The 19,342-nt window shown below is 31.1% G+C and overlaps 1 protein-coding gene across 1 annotated transcript; it reads right to left on the bottom strand.

Annotated features, from left to right (window-relative positions):
• Nucleotides 1–296: 296 nt before the first annotated feature.
• On the bottom strand, nucleotides 297–18,380 carry LOC132740162 (dynein axonemal assembly factor 11-like). The gene is made up of 17 exons (XM_060728015.1): nucleotides 18,248–18,380; nucleotides 16,655–16,748; nucleotides 16,014–16,087; nucleotides 15,162–15,239; nucleotides 14,216–14,312; nucleotides 13,493–13,568; nucleotides 12,742–12,792; nucleotides 11,529–11,588; nucleotides 10,158–10,285; nucleotides 9,017–9,082; nucleotides 7,087–7,179; nucleotides 6,576–6,653; nucleotides 5,688–5,753; nucleotides 5,116–5,185; nucleotides 4,317–4,412; nucleotides 3,553–3,641; nucleotides 297–1,964 (listed from the first exon to the last, which is right to left on the bottom strand). Exons 1-17 carry the CDS (start codon nucleotides 18,255–18,257, stop codon nucleotides 1,778–1,780), a joined length of 1,413 nt encoding a protein of 470 aa, XP_060583998.1. The 5' UTR covers nucleotides 18,258–18,380; the 3' UTR covers nucleotides 297–1,777.
• Nucleotides 18,381–19,342: the final 962 nt, after the last annotated feature.

Here is a 19,342-nt window from a genome sequence, read left to right as displayed (position 1 = left end):
TTAAGCCTGCTGGTGGCAAAAAATTTTACCCATGTGACCGCTGCAGACCAATAAAAGCTTGCACAACTGTGCTGTCTGATCATAGGCACACACACACTGTTTATTATACAGTCAGTATATATTTGAAATTTTCTCTCAAAATGATGAATGGTTAAGTCCAGATTGAAACAATGAACAAGTCTATTTGAGATATTTTGTGCGGCAAGGTTAATAGAAAGATCTACCTTCATTATTTTATTTAAAATGTACCGCTTGACGTAATACTAGTAAAATAATGATAACACTAATACCGGTATATGCAAATTTTATTTTTTTTTAATGAATATTCAATTCAAAATTATTTCATATGATCAAAATGGATATGGACATATTCAAAAGTGTGATGTTAAAATGATAATGTAAATGTATTCATAAACAAATATTGATATATCTTAAAAACATTTAATTAATGTGTTGAAAGTGAATGTAGTAAAATGCAAATAACACCAGTATCTCTAGGAGACAGGGATCAGAACAATGGACGTCACCTTAGTACAATAACGGAATAAGTCCTGCTAAATCTAATAGGAGTTAATCTTTATTGCATTATGGTGATGTGGTGATTGCATGTAAGTTTTTAAACTCCAGGTGGAACCAAGTTATGAAAGCGACAGCAGAGCATCAATGGAAGAATGCAATGGTAAATGTTTTCAAATAAAGGACGGATATAGCATATAACGAGGGCTTGGTGCGAAAGGGTCGTAACTGATATGAGATAAAGAAGGAGATACAACCCTTTCGCACCAAGCTGTCGATAAGCAGTAACACTACAGACACATAGTTACAAATAGTACAAACCAAATGCAAAAGGAAGTACTAGAAATTGTGTTAAACTTTGATTTCTACAGGCAGGTATATATATGTTATAACACACATCCCTCATATTTTATCCAAAACAAAAATACTGCATCCCTTATCACAAAACGTCTCGCAATTGTTTTTCATTAGAAAAAAACTTATGAAAATAACTTAAGATAAATTGTACTTTGGTGAAAATAGCTGCTGGATTTCATACGATACAATTAATGACAAATGAAAGTGTGATCATATTTGTTAATTAAAGGATATATTCATACTATAAACACATACTAGGTTTATCAATGTACAGTGGTTAGGAAAAGACTACAATAAGCAATACGTTGCTTCCAGTCTAATCCTTTTTTGTACTGATTGTTATTATGTAAAAAAATTTCTTGGATATGACGAATAACATATGTTTACACTGATGTACAATGGTGTACAATGGTTGTCCATTGTATCAGTAATATTTAAAACATTCTAATGAGAAGGGAATTATCTTGGTTACCAAATCCTCTCTGAATTTTTAAATATATCTTAATCCTGAGAAAAAGCAATATGATAACCTCAAAATAAAAACATGTATAAAGATAAATATATAAATAAATATATTGTTACATGTATTTATAAAACAAAAACAGAAATAACCTCTGGAATGCATATGCAATAATTCATAGTCAATACCTCTAGCATTGACAATGTATGATTTAATACTATCTTTCAATATTATAACTTGAACACATATCACATTTTCACTTACAATGTATTTTATCAACAGCCTTGTTGTTATATTCTCTTTTCAATGCAAACATTTCCTATATCAATAACACTTCTCATTTCAGATCCATTCATTTAAATCATTCCTGGCTTCAAAAGCACTTTCCTTTTCAGATTCATAAAAAGAACACTCATAATATCCATGGCAACCAGTATTACAGGATCATTCTAATGGTGGAACATCAGGATTGTCTACAAAGTCCTCACTGTTTGGTCTTTCAACTTTTGTCCTACACAATGGCTTAGATCCAAGAGGTGGTACAATATTGTCTGACTTTTCTTTCACAATTCCTCCAATGTCAACAGTTTTTCTTGCCTTTTCATCTACTTCTAACTTTTCATGTGTTTTACTGGAAAACAAATTATACAATTTTTTTAAATTGTTTACAAATCGAAAAAAAAAACTCAACCTTTTAATTAATCAATTAACCAAATCAAAAGATTCTAAAGTGTCTTTATTTTGTCTAGTGGTAATTCGTATATTCCAGTGAATAACACACTAAAAGGTAAAGCACTACGGGCCAGGAGCTCGTTATTGACACTGATATTATGTTCAACCTGTTTGATGAAGGCGTTCTACCAATTCTAAATTATTTATGGGGTAGCATGCAATCCGTAAATTTGGAAATTGTACATAGGAAGTTCTGTAAATGGTTGCTCAATGTGAAAATGTCAACAAATACTCTTTCATTGTTTGCAGAAGTAGGCCGATTTTTATTATATATTTCACAACATGTAAGAATTTTTAAATATTTCATAAAAATATATCAAAATAAAACAAGCAGTTGTATGTCTAATTATATTTTCAATTATCAGAGAATGGAGATAGTCAAAATCAAATACTGTAAATCGGTTGTCTTAAGTCAGAGCACTTTTACAAAGTACAGCATTTAATGACGTGTGGATGTATCCAGAATCAGTTAAGCTTAATACATTTATACCAGTGCTACATGGTTGTTTAAAAGATATTTATATCACACATTGGCATTCTAATGTACATATTTGTTCTTCTTTGTTTTTGTATAAACATATTAAAACCGATTTTAGCAGGTCTTAATACCTAGATATTGTTGACTCTATGAAATTAAGAAATACATTTGCTAAACTCAGATTATCGTCTAACAATTTATTCATTGAAACAGGTAGACATAATAATATTGATAGAAGTGACCAAAAAAGTTCTATTTGCAACAATAATGACATTGGAGATGAATATCACTTTGTATTGATTTGCTCTTTGTGTGATTCTCTTAGGAAACTATTTTGTAAGAAACTTTTTTTAGAATTGCTGAATTCAGAAAGGAAGTCAGTGTTAACAAAATTAGCTCTATTGTAATAAAGCTTTGAAATTAAGAATTGATTCATTGAATGCCTGATAATGCTATATAAGACCACCTTGTTGTATTGTTTAAAGTTATATAAGGATTGTATATATTACATGTGTTGTATTACACTCTCACTAGTTTATTTCATTTATTGATATGCGTTAACCATTTTTCATATTCATGCATGTATATATTTTTTGTATATTAAGATGAGCTGTATATGCTTAATTCAAAATAAAATATATGTTCTGTTCTGTTTAGAAAATTATAACACAATTTGTTGGTTTGTTGTTTTGTTTCTTTATTATGAGCAAAGGTTTGTGGTAATCTCTTTTTCTGTGGTCCCTTTCAGCTATTCACTGGTCTTACTGATAATAAGTAACTATATCTAAATCATAACAGTCTCATTACTTTGCAATAAAAGGAGTTTCCCTATTCTTTCTTCCTATGAATTTTATTTCCCTGGCACAAAATAAACACATCTCAAAACACATATGATATAATGGTAAATGTAAAGAAAGTACCTAAAACCTTTTAAGCAACCTACTTATTGCATAAAGGGCATTTACATAATATGTTTGTAATAAATATGTAGTAAAACGAAGTAATTTACCTAAATTTCTTCTTCTCTTTATTGTTAACATTTTCTTTATTATCTCCTTTGCTGGAAGGTTTAACGGCAGGTTTTACAATCTGCTTTGCCTGTAATAAATTAAAGTTATAAAAGTTGTGATCTTATTTGTATTATAGTATCTTGATGGCATAGATTTATAATGTGCATTAAACATTGGGGGCAACTTTAACTGCTGCCACCCATCACTTTTAATACAGAAGTTGTGTTTGTAAAAGACAATAAATATTCACATAAAATTTTACTTTGATAGGTGCACAATTGTTATTGCAGTCTTTTCCTATTAGGCATTGAAAAAAGATCTATTAATTTCACATTTAAAATAGATAAAATCAACTTTCATAAATTACTTTATTCTTTGACTTGAAATTTCACAAAAAAAATAGACTTAAAATTCCATTTCAAAGAAAAGATTGAATTAATAAAAGTCCCGTAACCACCAGGCCACTGCAATAGATTTAAAACATACAGTAATAAAGTTATTTAATGACAATTTGATGTGCTTTCAGGCATATGTACACAACAAGATGGTATGCTTTAAAAGATTCTGTGATCTCATTTTCTTTTTCACAAATAACTCTTAAAAACGTTCTATCTCCGAAGAAAAACATCTGGTACTCCATAAAAGATGATTATTGCGAGAAACAAGTACATTGCTGACATCAAAACACAAAGTTTAACATATTTAAAAGATTTTAAAACTGATAATTGTTAAACATATAAAAAAATGGCATAACTATACTAACCTTTGGCATGATAACAAGAAGGTGTCCTGTTATTTTAGATCTCTCACATTTACTGGAGTCAGCATTCACCTCCTGATCTAGTGCCAGTTGGAATATCTGCAATGAAAATAATGTCTTGATACATTTAATTCCTTCCCAGGCTTAATATGTTAAATAGACTTGTCCATCTGTCAATCTGGATAAAACCATTTATTATTTTGGGGAAAAAAAATCCAAAATAAGTACTGACTGAATAGTTAACAGTGTAGACCATGAGCAGACGGCATAAGTGTGACGGCTGATCTTGGTCCACAGTGGTTGCATTGGTAATTTCAATTACTGTAGAAAGGGTTAGAAAAGAAATATCAACATATATTAAAATATATACAGCATATCTTTAGAAAATATGACCTTTAATTTCACTCTATTTTAATGGGTTTTTATTGCTTAAGTTAATTGTGTAAAGATGTATCCTCAAAAGTATGAAATGGGAATACAATTCTACTGGAATAAACAACAGTGATAAAATCCACCAGAGTGGCACACTTGTGTTGTTTTAAATTCAATTATACAATGTCTGTTAAAACGTAAAGAATTATTCTTCTTAATGAATAGGCATGTCAATTCACAACTTGTATTTATTAGCTTATGCAAATACAATGTACAACATATTTCTGTACCTATACATTTATTTCAGTTATGCTACAAACCAATGGTGACATTCAAACAGAATTTTACCAATGAAATATAGATAATTGGTAATAATGGTAAACATGAAAGCACTGTTTCAAAGGCAATGAATACTTTAACAAATTCTAACCTTTCCTTTTGTTTTGATTCTGACATAACTTGGTTGAACATCCACATCTATCAGAGAGGTTTCTAAATATCTGAAAGAAATCAAATCATTAAAATTGCTATTTTCGTAAAAGCATAAGTTGATACCAGCATGTGAATTCATATAACCTGAGATGGTTCAGTTTCCAGAAAACACTGTGTATGTACATGGCAAACTTTCAGGAAACTTGAGAATCTATGGTAAAAACATTCCATTCTTCATGCTTTTATTATAACACATGGATGTTTTTCCTGAGTTAACAACTTTTTTAGGTTACACGAGTCCAGATAATAGGATATAGTATGCAACTGAATATAAATATTGCAAATTTGTACAATTGGTTTTCATCCAACATGTTTTAAGTTGGTAATATCTATAGATAAGAATTTTATATGTACATCAATGTCAAGATCTTTTCACTTATAGAGAAGTAAATGTGCAAACTGCCATGTAGCTCATATCTAGGTGTGCTTTAGACTTGTATTATGATGGCTCAGGGTTAAAGACATTCTGTCAGATATAAATCAATTCAAATGTCAGACAAATATACTTACTTGTAACATTGATAATCAAGGAGGTAGTTATTGCCTGTTTCATCTTCTGTCAGTTTAAAATCTATCCTGGAATTACAAATTATTTAAGTTTAAGGGACAGCTAATGTATGATAGGAGATAAAGGGTTAAATTTGCTTAAAGATATTTAGCCAGTACTGTTATTTTATCAAACTCAGTTCAGAATTTCAACAAAATTGGATTTTCCTTAAGTTAATCAAATACTGGTCAGTGTTATCAAAGGTCTAATAAAATTTTTCTTATGATCTGCAAATGACTAGTTGCAGATAAATTTTGTTAAACAGCAATCAATTTTCAGAAAGAAAGTAACATTTATTATAAATAATTTATAATATACAAATCCAAGCATAGCAAAACATATATTGAAACTACTTATCTAATTTGAAGTACTGATAAACAATAAAATTCAACTTTTTATTAAACCTATACCCTGCTGGAACTTAATGTGATTAGCCTTAGCCACCAGTACAGAGCCAGCCCAACCTGCACATACATGTATGTACAGTCTGACTAGGCTCTATATGTTTTGTACTTTAATGTTGAAATCTCTCAAACTTTGAATTGGCTGTTCTACATTCAATGCTTGGGGAAATCAATTATACAAATTCAGTAGGTTATGGGATAACACACTTGTCCTGTCATCAAGATTTCTTATGACATTTTATTGTTAACCTTAGAAAGTTCTATAAAGAAATGAAAACATTAAACAGCCAACAGTATAGTCTGGTCAGACGACATAATGTGTACGCTGGTCAGACTGGATACATGTGGAAAAGAATAATCACTATGTCTGGTAAGACAATAATGTATATATTCTCAGAATTTGTACAAATATCTTGTTAATACTAGTATGATAAAGATAAAACTTACTTTGATTCATTTACATTAAGAGCTCTCCCTTCTTCATTAAACAGTCGACGCGGAGGTTTTGGCGGGTTTTTAGCCTCTCTGTAATGATAAAAGAAATTCTAATATTACAACAAGGGCAACATTGTCGCAAAATACGCCCGTCACAAAAGCTTTTGTCAGAGATAATATTATTATAGATATGCATATACTAGATATGGTCTGGGCAGACACTGAGCAACGATTACGGAAAGTCCGCGCCGTTGCTTAGTGTCTGCACCGTTGTCAAGACGAAACAAAAAGTAAACCCATTGCGGCAAAACAAGTTGACAGAATAAATGTTTAAATTACACAGATGATTTTATACCTTTACTGTAATAAACAAGAGTATTAATTTCAATATAAGTGTCTCTTGTACGGAGATTGCTTGGGATTCTAACATTAAAACCTTGCACATGATGTGTCATTCAAAAGATTTAAAATTAAAGAAAAAAACATTTAATATTGAGTAAAAACCATTTTGACAACTTCTTACTCTTTTTTTCTCTCTCTATCCTTTTGTTCTTCTTGCTTTTTATGAGATCTGACTCTTTCCTCAGGACTAAACACTGACTTTGATTCCCAGAATCTGAAATGAACAATTATAAACTTTATTGCAATTGTTAAAATTCTGAAATTAGGTTATCCCTCAGGAAAAATAAATAAAATATTAAAGAGAAAATTGGAGACTTGATTTGCTTAAATTTGTTCATCAGAGACAAAGAATATCTCATCATCTCTTCAACCTTTATCATGTCAAATATTTTAAATGGACTTGGTCATTTTTCCTGCTGGATAAAATTATTAATTATTTTTAAGGTAAATTTTCAAAACATGAACTGAGAAATATGACTGAATACTGCATGAGTTGATATATCAGCATGTCAAAAAGTTAGCAAATTTAAAAAGACAGACATTCTGCTTGAGAAAATATTATCGAATTGTGAAAGTGTAGAATTTAATGACAGGTTGGTTGATATCAAGCTAGAAATATTTATTTAGAGATTTTTGTCAATTCACAAACTTCGCTAATATTTCTGTGTTGCTAACTTAATCTCTTATACAGTAGTAAACAGTGCAGACCATTATGAGGCAGCATGAATTTGCTGGTTGATCTTGGCCTGCACTGGTCACATAATTCAGAAAACCAGAAGTATCAGTGCATAAACAAGAGCATGCTCAACTATTCTCAGTCCTTGATAGTAAAACAATAGCCTGGATAATGTAGAATTTTTAAGTTCAAACAAGAGCGATCAGTGATCACATGTGTCGCCTCATGATGACCAATTTCATGTTGGGACAAGTTTTGTGACAGACGGACAGACAGACGGACAGTGCACAACTAGACTTGGTACTGATCATTCCTGTACAGTTTGGATAAAATTGCACCAGTAGTTTATGAGGAGTAATCTGGACAAGCTTTTGTGTATCTGGCAACATACAGAAAAAAACACCTTTTTATAAAAGGCCATAACTCGGCCAAAAATCATTCAACCGGAAAACCCATGCAATATGCTAAAGGACTTGAGCTACAGATCAATCCTGTAAAGTTTCATTGAAATTGCATTTGTGGTATAAGAGAAGTAGTCCGACAAACTTTAAAAATTAAAATTATTAAAGGGCCATAACTCTGACAAAAATCATTGAACCGGAAAATGCTGACAATATGCACAACTAGACTTGGTACTGATCATTCCTGTAAAGTTTGGATGAAATTGCACCAGTAGTTTATGAGGAGTAGTCAGGACAAGCTTTTGTGTATCTGGCAACACACAGAAAAAAACACCTTTTTATCAAAGGGCCATAACTCGGCCAAAAATCATTCAACCGGAAAACCCGTGCAATATGCGCAAGGACTTGAGCTACTGATCAATCCTGTAAAGTTTAAATGAAATTGCATTAGTGGTATAAGAGAAGTAGTCCGGACAAACTTTAAAAATAAAAATTATTAACGGGCCATAACTCTGTCAAAAATCATTGAACCGGAAAATGCTGACAATATGCACAACTTTGGTACTGATCATTCCTGTAAAGTTTGGATGAAATTGCACCAGAAGTTTATGAGGAGTAGTCTGGACAAGTTTTGTGACGGACGGACAGACAGACAGACGGACGGACAGACAGACGGACAGACAGACGACGGAGAAGTGATCCCTATATGTCGCCACTACTCCGTAGAGGCGACACAAAAAAGGGCCATAATTCTGTCAAAATCCGGGCCTTGAACAGTGATCTCAAATTATGCTCTCTAGCAATTGTGAGTTTTCAACCCATTCCCTTAAGTAGAATTGAAGATACACAAAAACTTAAGCAAAGTATAAATCCAAAGAGTAGGTCAACTCTTTTAGATGCACTTTCATCCTTTTGTTATGAATAAGATGAGAATTTGTCAAATATTCAATATATAATGACTTAATTATACTTACTCTTTATCTTTGGCATGCTCTTTTTCTAGTTGTTCTGCTTCTCTTTTAGCTTTTGCTACCTTATCTCTGAAACATTATACAAAAATTATAACTAAGATTTATATACACTTGATTTTATCATAATTTTATAATTATTATGATACTTTGTATTTTGTATTAAACGGTTCACATTGGTTTTATTTTTATGAAATTATGTTTTATTGAGCTAAACTGTTTTATGCAGTTTTATGACCATTATACTGTTTATACATGTAGAAACACAAGACTTTACAACACCACAATTCATTACTGATGACTGAGAGGGTTTAATATTTTACAATGAACCCTGAAGACAATTATAGCATGGTAGTTTACAAAACAATGTTGGAAAATAAGGATTATAAAGGTTAAATTTCTGAACACTTTACTTTTTTCTTTCTTTATTTTTCCTCATTCAATTCACAACATAGCCTGACCTACATTATCAGCATTGAAACAGAATGATGGGGGAAAACTACATTTCTTACAATAGAATAAATCTAGTAAATTTTAAATTTTTCCTCACAATTTCTTCGGGTTTCTTTTAACACAACAAGATAAATATGCATCTATATTCAAATTAAATCAGGAGCATTGCACTCCAAGAGCTTATTTGCATCATTTTTGAATAAATATATTGTAACTAACACTAGAGAGATTTCAATCTTGTGAAAGTGTCAACAGTTAATACTCTAGACATGCCCAATATTGAAAAATCTGAATTAACTGCTTTTACATAGAAAAACAAATCCAGCTGAAAAAGAACAGATACTGTACTCAAAACAGAATTAGCATGTTCAATGACAGATGAAAGATCAAAGGTTTAAGAACTTTATTTTCAGGGCAGGATATTACATGTATATAAATTTTCTACATTTCTATCACATATTGTAGAATTTTATACATACTCTTGATAGGATAAATAGATCAAAACTAACACAATTTATCAGAACATGTTTCTCTTCAATAAGCTTCGTCAGTTGATAAATAACAAAGAAAATGACGTAAGCTTACCAAAAAGACATCTACGTTAATAGATGCCACATAGACGCCACATTTGGCACGTCATAATTATTATAATAAAATAAATCGTCTAATCTGTGTTATATAATAAAATACATACTCTTGATTAATATCAGTGTACCATCTGCCATCATATCCAGGATTTTTCTCTTTCTCTTCCCTTTCATCTGCCTCCTTCTCTAACTTTTCTTTTTCCTCTTCTAATCTTGCCTCTTCTTTCTCCTTTGCCTGAAAATAAAAATAAACCTTTCAACATCCTTGTATAGTATTAGTTATAAAGATTTTTGACAGTTTATATGGCCCCATATAAACGGTTGCTTGGAAGTATAATGGTTATATATTGTACACAATTGTTTATATATGGCCATATAACCTGTCAGGAATCTTTATAACAAATTTATAATGCAGCAAACTTCCTTTTTCAGAGGAAAAAAGCAAGATTTCTTTATAAAAATTCAGCAGCCATGTATATTATTAGTTATGAAGATTTGGTCCTATATAAATGGTAGTTTTGAAATATAACCCAAGCCCCCAGGTGATGGTTATATTGCACACAACCAATTATATACGGCCATATAACCTGTCAGGGATCTTTATAACAAATTTTAATTACAGCAAACTTCCTTTTTCAGACGAAAAAAATGTTATTTCTTAATAAATTTTATGCAGCCGTGTTTGTAAAATCATATAAACATCATGATTATCCAATGAAAAGCAATGTTACAAACATGCAGTATTATAACATAAATTATAGTGTTTTCAAACCATTTACTGAGATTCTGTCTAGTTAAAATATATTAACCATTATATTACCAAAAAAAAAGTATCAATTTTCATAAAGAGTAGCTTTAACTGTCTGAGTAAATACATCAGGGTTGAACTTTCTGTAAAACTTCTACAAAATTGTATATTGCAGTAAAGAAAGAGATTTACTTGTCATTTTTACAGTGTTGTTGATTATTCAGGACTGAAAGTGAAAGTCCCTAGACATGTCAAGTAAAAAGCCATCTAATTTGAAGTAGATTATATAAATGATGATTTCTTTTCGAGATGTTCAGAACTGGTGCACTTAATCTTATAAATGTGGCCAAATGAACAGTTTTACTATTATTTTGCAATAAAACACATTTATAAAATTCTTTCATCAGGTTTTATTCTTCCCGTCACATCTACTTACTTACTTTTAGATTTGTGTAGAGAAAATACAATAAATTTTATTCAATGCACATATTAATCTTTCCTAAATATTCAATTAAAATGTAAATGAATACAAAGGGAAGTAACAACATCATATCTTGCTGACTATTCTATCAAGAGTAACTGAACCTATGTACATACGTCTATTATTCATACTTTAAAGTTTAGATAAGTGTTCGAACATGTTTAACTATACATATTCTCAACAAAAAAACTTGTTCACATAGTTTATATGATCATACAATTCTTTTTTAATTAAAACAAAATAACTCACTCTCTGTTTTCTGTACTCAATTTGCTGAGCTATTATTCTTGCTTTTATAACTCCATAATTCTGAAAAAAATATAAACGTGTGATTTTTACAACCACAAGATTATTTTTAAACATTCCCATGTACTTCATTCTACATCTCTTTTCAATAGTAGTTGTGATATAAGAGGGTTGCTATCAAAGTATGGTGATCTGGCACTTATATTAACTTCGGCAGATTTAGCTAGGCTAGAACCATACCAGGCCAAAAGCGTCATTACAGATTACACATGGATATAGCGTAGGTTTTTTTAATCTGTCAGGTTGTATTTAAGCATGTGGTTTTATGCAGTAAATGTAGGAAAATATATACAAGTATACTATAAAATGTCTGATCTATGCCACCAGTATAGAGACATTATGCCTGACTATGGCATGTATACTGTGGGCTATAAAAATATCATTTCAAAACTGAATTCCTTTTATGTACACTTATATAATAGAGAGTTTTAAACTTGTATTTGTATGTTTATTATAGTTTTTAAGTTGAATCTCCCATATTCTGGTCACATTTCTGTGGTCTGACCACCTTAAACCAGCTTTCCTGGATACCTAACAAGTTAATTACCAAGTTCTGTTAGAAACTAATCATATATAATTTGTGAATCAGCGATGAGAGTCAAATGACCATTTAAGACTCAATGATCTACATCGGTTGCCATGGAGAAAATCTGCCTCGCCTGGAGATCAAACCATCCCCTTGATCATATAAATATCTTACACCTGCTACAGGTACAAACCAGATTATCTAGCTTGAAGGTAACTGTTTGTGGAGGTAATTAGGCTCTGCCGAGTTTCCGCTAAACAGTTACCCGAGAGCTAGATATTCCCTTCTGTGACAACAGCTGGTGTTTGATTCTTTTTCTTGCATACTTCATATTAATCATATCTTGAAAAGAAATGAATATTTTCATGTAGCACTTTTTTCTTATGGTAGTGTATGGATTTACATCTTCATTCATAATGAAAAAATCCTAAGAATACAATTCATTCATAGGCGCATGTAAATGATGTCATTTAAAGCATGTGACTTGTCTTACACAGAGGTGTAAGACAGGATTTTCTAGCACCAGTGTAAACAGTAGATAATCCTGTCTGATATGCAAGGGTAAAAACAGAATAATTGCATCATTATCATAGTGTAATTTATAATGTATATAGTTGAAATAATGCTTACCTGGGTTGCTTGAATTCTTTCTGACTTTTCTACAACTATCCCATCTAGTGTCTAAAATATACAAATATGAGAAAAAAAATTAATAATGGTTTAAGCAATACAATATTTGAATGTATTACAAAGAAACAAAATTACAGAATTATACAATGGCTTGATACTCACTGATTCTGGTATTGTGTCAAACTGCCCTTCACATTATAAAAATATCACAGAGGTATGTACAAGAGTCACATTAATATCACATATCTATTTAGTTAAATACTATATAAACAATTAGTTAAAACTATTCTTTATCATGTTGGATAACAGTTTTGTTGTTTTCCTTACTATCTTATTGCATGAAAAAAAAAAATTTCAAAGCATAATATTCTTATAACTCCTACTAAATTTTCCTTTTTGAATTATGACTTTGGATCACCACCAAGTGGTTATGGTTGCTGACTTTAAATTAAAAACTTGCCTCTCACAGTTATAGGTTTGAATCTTGTCAGGGGCTTTAAATTCTTACATATGAGGAATCTATCCAGCTAGCTTATAGAAAGTGAGTGGTTCTAATCTGGATGCTCAGGACTGAAGTAATGTACAAAAGGGAACCTATGGTCTTCCTCAAAGAAAAAAAACAGGAAAGTCATCATACGTCATTTACAGTTTTGGTGTGACTTAAAACCCAACAAAAGAAAACTTACCACTGACTGATGATTACATTAATTAATATGTAATGTTCTATTAATAGAATGTACTAATATTTTACCTTCAGATAAGGGAGAGTGGCTATAACATAATCTCTGTAACCTTCATACTGTGCACACGGGTTTCCTGTCAAGTACCTACAAGTTTAAAAAGTAAAACATGGTTATAGAACATGTAATAAGATTTTAAGAAAAGTGAACCAATTTAAGATTCCAGTAATAATTTACAAATTACATGCAATTAATCATAATTGCAGTATTAAATACCATATTTACCATAATAATATTTCTTCTGCATAACTAAAACATTAATGGCTATTTTTTGCATATTTTGACCAATTTTTGGCAATTTACATTGATTGTAAGTGCCATTTACAATGTATAAATTACTTTGTTTACTTCAACAATATTTTACTTTTAAATACATTTTCATAAAAATTAGCACGAACCTAGAGGCATGCTGCTTTAACCCAATCAATAAAATACATATACAATATATATACTTTGAGAAACAATTAACCTTTAGCCTGCTTGCAGCAAATGATTCTGTAACCAGTACAGACTAAGTGAGCTGGTACAGTAGTGCAGTCTAATCATGGTCTGCACTGTTATATAGCAGGTCAATACAGATTTTGAAATTTTCCCTCAAAATAATGAATAGTTTTGTCCAGATATACAGATGGACAAGTCCAAATAAGATATTAAGAATGGTAAATGGTTATAGATCTGTTTTCCTTCAAAGATAAAAGACAGAAAGAATACAACATCCTCACTTCAGTACTTACAGTTCATTGAAAAAGATGTTCTTTTTCAAACATTCTATACTGGTTAGCTCCCCTACAAAGTTTACTGTTAAATCCAACTTCTTTAGTGACTCACAACCTGAAAATAGTCATTATATATAATTTTAACAAAAATAACAACTGACAAAAAATTGTCAGAAAACCAGGTTTTTCTGCCAGTAGCTATTCCATATGTGAAAAACAGTAAAACAAACAATAGGTCACAATTCTGAAAAAATTAAACGTCCTATTAATATGAGCTAGAACACTTGACAAAATCATTTTTAAAGCATTTTGGAAATGAAGGAAATGCTCTAGGAATAACTTGTTTAAACACCAAGCAATCCTACTGCCAACATTCATCAACTTAATAACCAGAGTGTCCCCATGGATACCGCGATTAAAAACCACAGGATAACATATAGCGTACATGTATTTAACTCATCTCCCTGCTTAAGACAACAGCCCAGCAGAAATTCTATAAATTCACCATTGTGACATAAAGAACACACTTGAAAGTTTCAAGTCAGTACTTTCAGTGGTTAAAAGGAAATAAACAAACTGGCATGGAAATCTATAATTAAGCATTTCTAAGAAGAGGATGCCAGCACTGATAGTTATTATGACACTAAAAAGAGAATGATAGTGTCCATTTTTTTTAAATATAGGGGCCTACAAGATATACAGGTATTTTTATAACAATTGTTCAGTCTATACCTTTTAAATTCTTGGATATCATTACTAAAACCTCTTTACATTCATGTTATAAGCAGGTTCTTTTGATTATATACAAACTTCTAAGTGTTGGACATCAAGATATATATATTTTTACATATTATGAACAACAATATATATCAATTTATACACTTTAAAATAAACTACATTTATGTGGCTGCTAAAACAAGCTGTACATGATTGAAACATATTTTTTTACATAAGAATGACTTACCTTCAAGATTTTCTATGACTTCAACATTATTTAGTGCTAAATTTAGATATTCAAGTTTCTTTAATCTTCCAACATTTTCTGCAAAACAAAACATCATACATATGATACAATTAAATGATTATTGATTGTCTCTTTATATTATTTTCAACAGATTCTAAGAATCCAAGCACAAAACTTAAGATGATGAACTTACATAAAATACAGAAATAATTAATTTTGTTTAACTTGAAAGACCTCAGTTTAAAACAAATTTAAAGATATACAACGTATTCCCCTTGTAATTGTCTTCATTGATTATATGCATGTTACTTTTTTCTTTCATTTACATCCAAGATATTGTAAGTAATTAAAACACTGTGGCCAAGTATGTGGATTACTCTTCCTTGCTGTGGTTTGGATTACTGTCAAGGACTTTGGATTGTTAAATTTAACACAAGTAAAATATTCAACTAGCTTACAGAAGGTTGGTTGTTCACAGTGAACTATTTATGCTTGCAGGGGCATATGTCATAATTTTCTGTTAGTAAGGCTGGTAAGTTGCCATATATAACTTAAATGTAAAAGGCTTGTTTATATTTCTCTTGTGCAAAATCTCAAATGAACAAAAGGAAAACAACAAAGGGTGGCTGTAGCCTAGTGGTAAAGATGCCTGCCTCTTAATCCAGGGATCATGGGTTCACACCCTTCTCTGGTCCCTATCATGTTTCCTCATATTACACTACTACTAGTTATAAGTTAATTCCTGGAAATGAACTCAAAAGTGGTTCAAATAAGCTTTAAGCTAGCTCCTCTACTAAGGTTTACAAAGTATTGAGGTAAGGAATAAGATTTAAATAAAAGAAGATCACAAACCTATACGTGGTATAAGATTACTCTGCAGGTATAAAATTTTAAGTTGTCTACACCATTTATCTAAATTTTCAATTCTGAAAACGAAAATATCAAATATCAAATATTTACATTTACACTAATGACAATAGATACATGTATAAACAAGTTTTGACACAATTATACTTATTAACAGTTCATTAGACTACATGTAGTTCTTTAGGTAGGTTTGAATGTATGATTATAAACAACATATATTTGAGAATTCAATAACTTTGAAAGCAACAACACATGAAAATTGTTTAAAACAGACTTGTTCAAGTTATCATTTCATTTGATCAATTTTAACACAATATGAATTTTCTTAGTTCAACTATACACCACTTGGTCATAGGACATGAATGCCCTATATTCAATTGTTTTGTCACAGACAGTGTGACTGCAGGACAGACCTACAAATGCAAATCTGTATCCCTCCCTGCTGCAAAGTGGTGGCATAAGAAACACATCCTTGCCTGTACTCTTGAAAAGATTTTTGAAAATCTAACGAAAGAGTATTGTTTTATTTAGTATTCTCATTTTTTAAACATGAAATTTGTAAGTGTTGCATTAACTTAAATGCACAGTAAAATATTGAGGACAAAAGTCATAAATGTATCTTGTACCTTTCAATATTTTCCTGATGTAATGATAATTCCTCAAGACTGAATATCTCCCTTTCATTATGTTCTGCCTTCCTTCTGACTAGCTCTTCTGTGACTTTAAAACAAAATCAACAACAAATTAGCTCACTGAAATACTTAAAGTATGGATGTTGAATATAGAATACTTATCTGTTGTTTTGACATATAACCAGCAACTTCTACACTTAAATCACCTGAATCAGCAGTGGAGAATGAATTGCTTTGTAAGCATGGACCCTGGTCCTAATCTTATAAATATGACATTGCTTTAGATATTACTTCAGCATGCTCCCTCAATTTCAAACATTAGGGTACACTGTACATGTACCCCATATCATTTAAAATTGGTGTTAATTTATTTCAAAATTTGTGAGTACACAAAAGCTCAAACATGTTTTAATTTGTATACTTACACATGTATCTAAGATAAAAAAAAATAAGATCATGATTTAAATGAACAGATCAGGTAACTGCATTCAGCCAATATGCAGTTTAAACTATCCCAAACATTCATTTAAATTTTGATTGCTCTGACGACTTTACCCTGCATGCACACACTAATGCTATGTTTCTGCATTTTAATTGTCACAAGCAAGCCTTTCCCAGAGAAATTTTGCCAGCACAGGAAAAAGTTTTCACAAAAAATGGGGGCGAGAGTGGGAGTCCGAGTGGGTAGGACCCCCTTCCACGTTTGAAAATTTTGCTATTTTCATGTTTGATACATCAAAATCTACTGTATTTAAGAGACTTCACAAGCAAAAAAAAGAAAGATAAAAGTACATTAAACAATTTATTATACGGGGAAGTCAAAGGCTGGGTCCGTGAAGCAAGCCCGGGCTTTGGCTTGCCCGGCTATAGACTACATGTGTATACTTAAAAGAAAATCAAATAAAAAACAATTAAAGAATACATAGAATTCTATACCTATCAATGAAATTTTCAGTGTCAGTTCTAGTTGGGCAGCGTCATTTTCAATGTAATTCAATGTTAAAAGGCGGGATAATCCTGTAACTGACAATCGCAACTAAATAATTATCGTCTAGTATTCTGAGTTAAAACGGAAGCGGTGCATATAATACAGAATGACACATTTAATACGGAAAAATTAACTATTTTTTTAACCGACTTCCCCTTTCATAGGCTTTGCCTAATTTTATATTATATCTATTATCATGAAATTAAGAAACCAACACAATCACAATGAAAAAACATCATTTTATAAACAATATAGCCTTGTCCGACTACATGTATAGACTACATCAATCATCATGGAATTTGAAATTTAAAAAAAAAAAAGAAAAAAAAAAGATGTAACTTTAAATATTGACTGACTGTAAGATTAAAAAAAACAATAGTACAATCATCATTTTAACAAATGCACTAATTGAACTGTATCTATGTCTGATATTTGTTGTGCAAGTGCAATTTTTCCAAATAAGAGTCACGAATCGACGAGAGAAAAGCATAATGTGTAATTTTAAAACGTGTCTGAACAAACTGTCAATTTTTTAGACCATATTCACCATCTAAAGGGAAAACAGTAGTTGGATGTATGAAAGCTACATTTAAACTTACTTCTGACCATATTCCCTCAACAAATCTACCGCTGTGAGTCTATGTAAAGCTATAAACAGAGAAGTTTCTCGATCACAATCAAAAACAGCGTTGTTGTTGTTTTTATTGTTTACGGTGTCTACGGCAAGTTCCATTTCCGGTTTCTTTTCGCTTGTTAAAAGGGCGAAAAGACATTTTAAACGAAAAGATTTGTACGATTTAGAGTATTCTTGCAAATTTCATTCCATGGGTCAGTGATTTTGTTGTAGTTGTTTTCGCGATGGGGAGAACGCAGCAAAATTCATGTGTTATAATCCTAATCCTCCAACCCTAACAAACAACACTAACCCTAACCCTTAACACTAACACTTAACCGTAACCCTAGAACTATTTTTAGAGAAACATAAACTGATATATAAATACTGAAGAAATAATTGTGTGTAAAATGTTTAAATAGCTGCGGACATATTCTAAAGTCAGTATTTATGTAGATAAAGAGTTAAAACTAGCTGAATATATATACAAAAAATCATCATCACATTCAAGGGGGTGGGTATTTCTGATTCACTAGTACATTATATTTCGTTCTACTTATTTAAGAGTTATTAGGCTAATTTACACAGTATTAAGTAGACGGTTAATGTGTCTCTTCACTGGCCATCTGCATGACCTGGAGTCAAAAACGTTATGTGTTTTGACTGACAGGAAACTCAACAGAGGTCAAGGCTCCAATATACAAGGATTTAGTGACTTACATTTATCTTAAGCCAGTTTGTGCTAATATTTTACCCTCAATATGCCATCTTCAAGATATTTTTTTTGGCCAGGGTGTCGGGGGGGGGGGGCTTCAGCCCCTTAACCCCCCCCCCCCCGTGAACCCGGATTAAACCATTATGCCATACAATTTCCATGTAGGTGACATTTTTCTCATCCTGTGACATATACGGACAATTGTTTTCCGATTCCATTGATATATATTTTTTCAATGTAGTTCTTTTCCTGCTGTTCTTGTAGAAAACATGACACAACATTACAATGTATTTTCATCAAAATATCGTCGAATTATGAAAAAAACTTCTGCAAGCATACAGTAACGCAAAAAAGTGAATGGGCTAC

This window comes from Ruditapes philippinarum, unplaced genomic scaffold, assembly GCF_026571515.1.
Source record: "Ruditapes philippinarum isolate M1 unplaced genomic scaffold, ASM2657151v2 ctg972_1_1_1_1, whole genome shotgun sequence".
Lineage (NCBI taxonomy): Eukaryota > Metazoa > Mollusca > Bivalvia > Venerida > Veneridae > Ruditapes > Ruditapes philippinarum.
This window is presented reverse-complemented; position numbering and strand designations above follow the sequence as displayed.

What these genes read in the sequence shown, in the direction of transcription:
- LOC132740162 (XM_060728015.1), bottom strand. An exon ending in CTTGATTATCAATGTTACAA is followed by an intron (nt 5,186 to 5,687) that starts GTAAGTATATTT and finishes GATTTCTTTCAG; the next exon opens with ATATTTAGAAACCTCTCTGA. An exon ending in TTCTTGTTATCATGCCAAAG is followed by an intron (nt 3,642 to 4,316) that starts GTTAGTATAGTT and finishes AATTTATTACAG; the next exon opens with GCAAAGCAGATTGTAAAACC.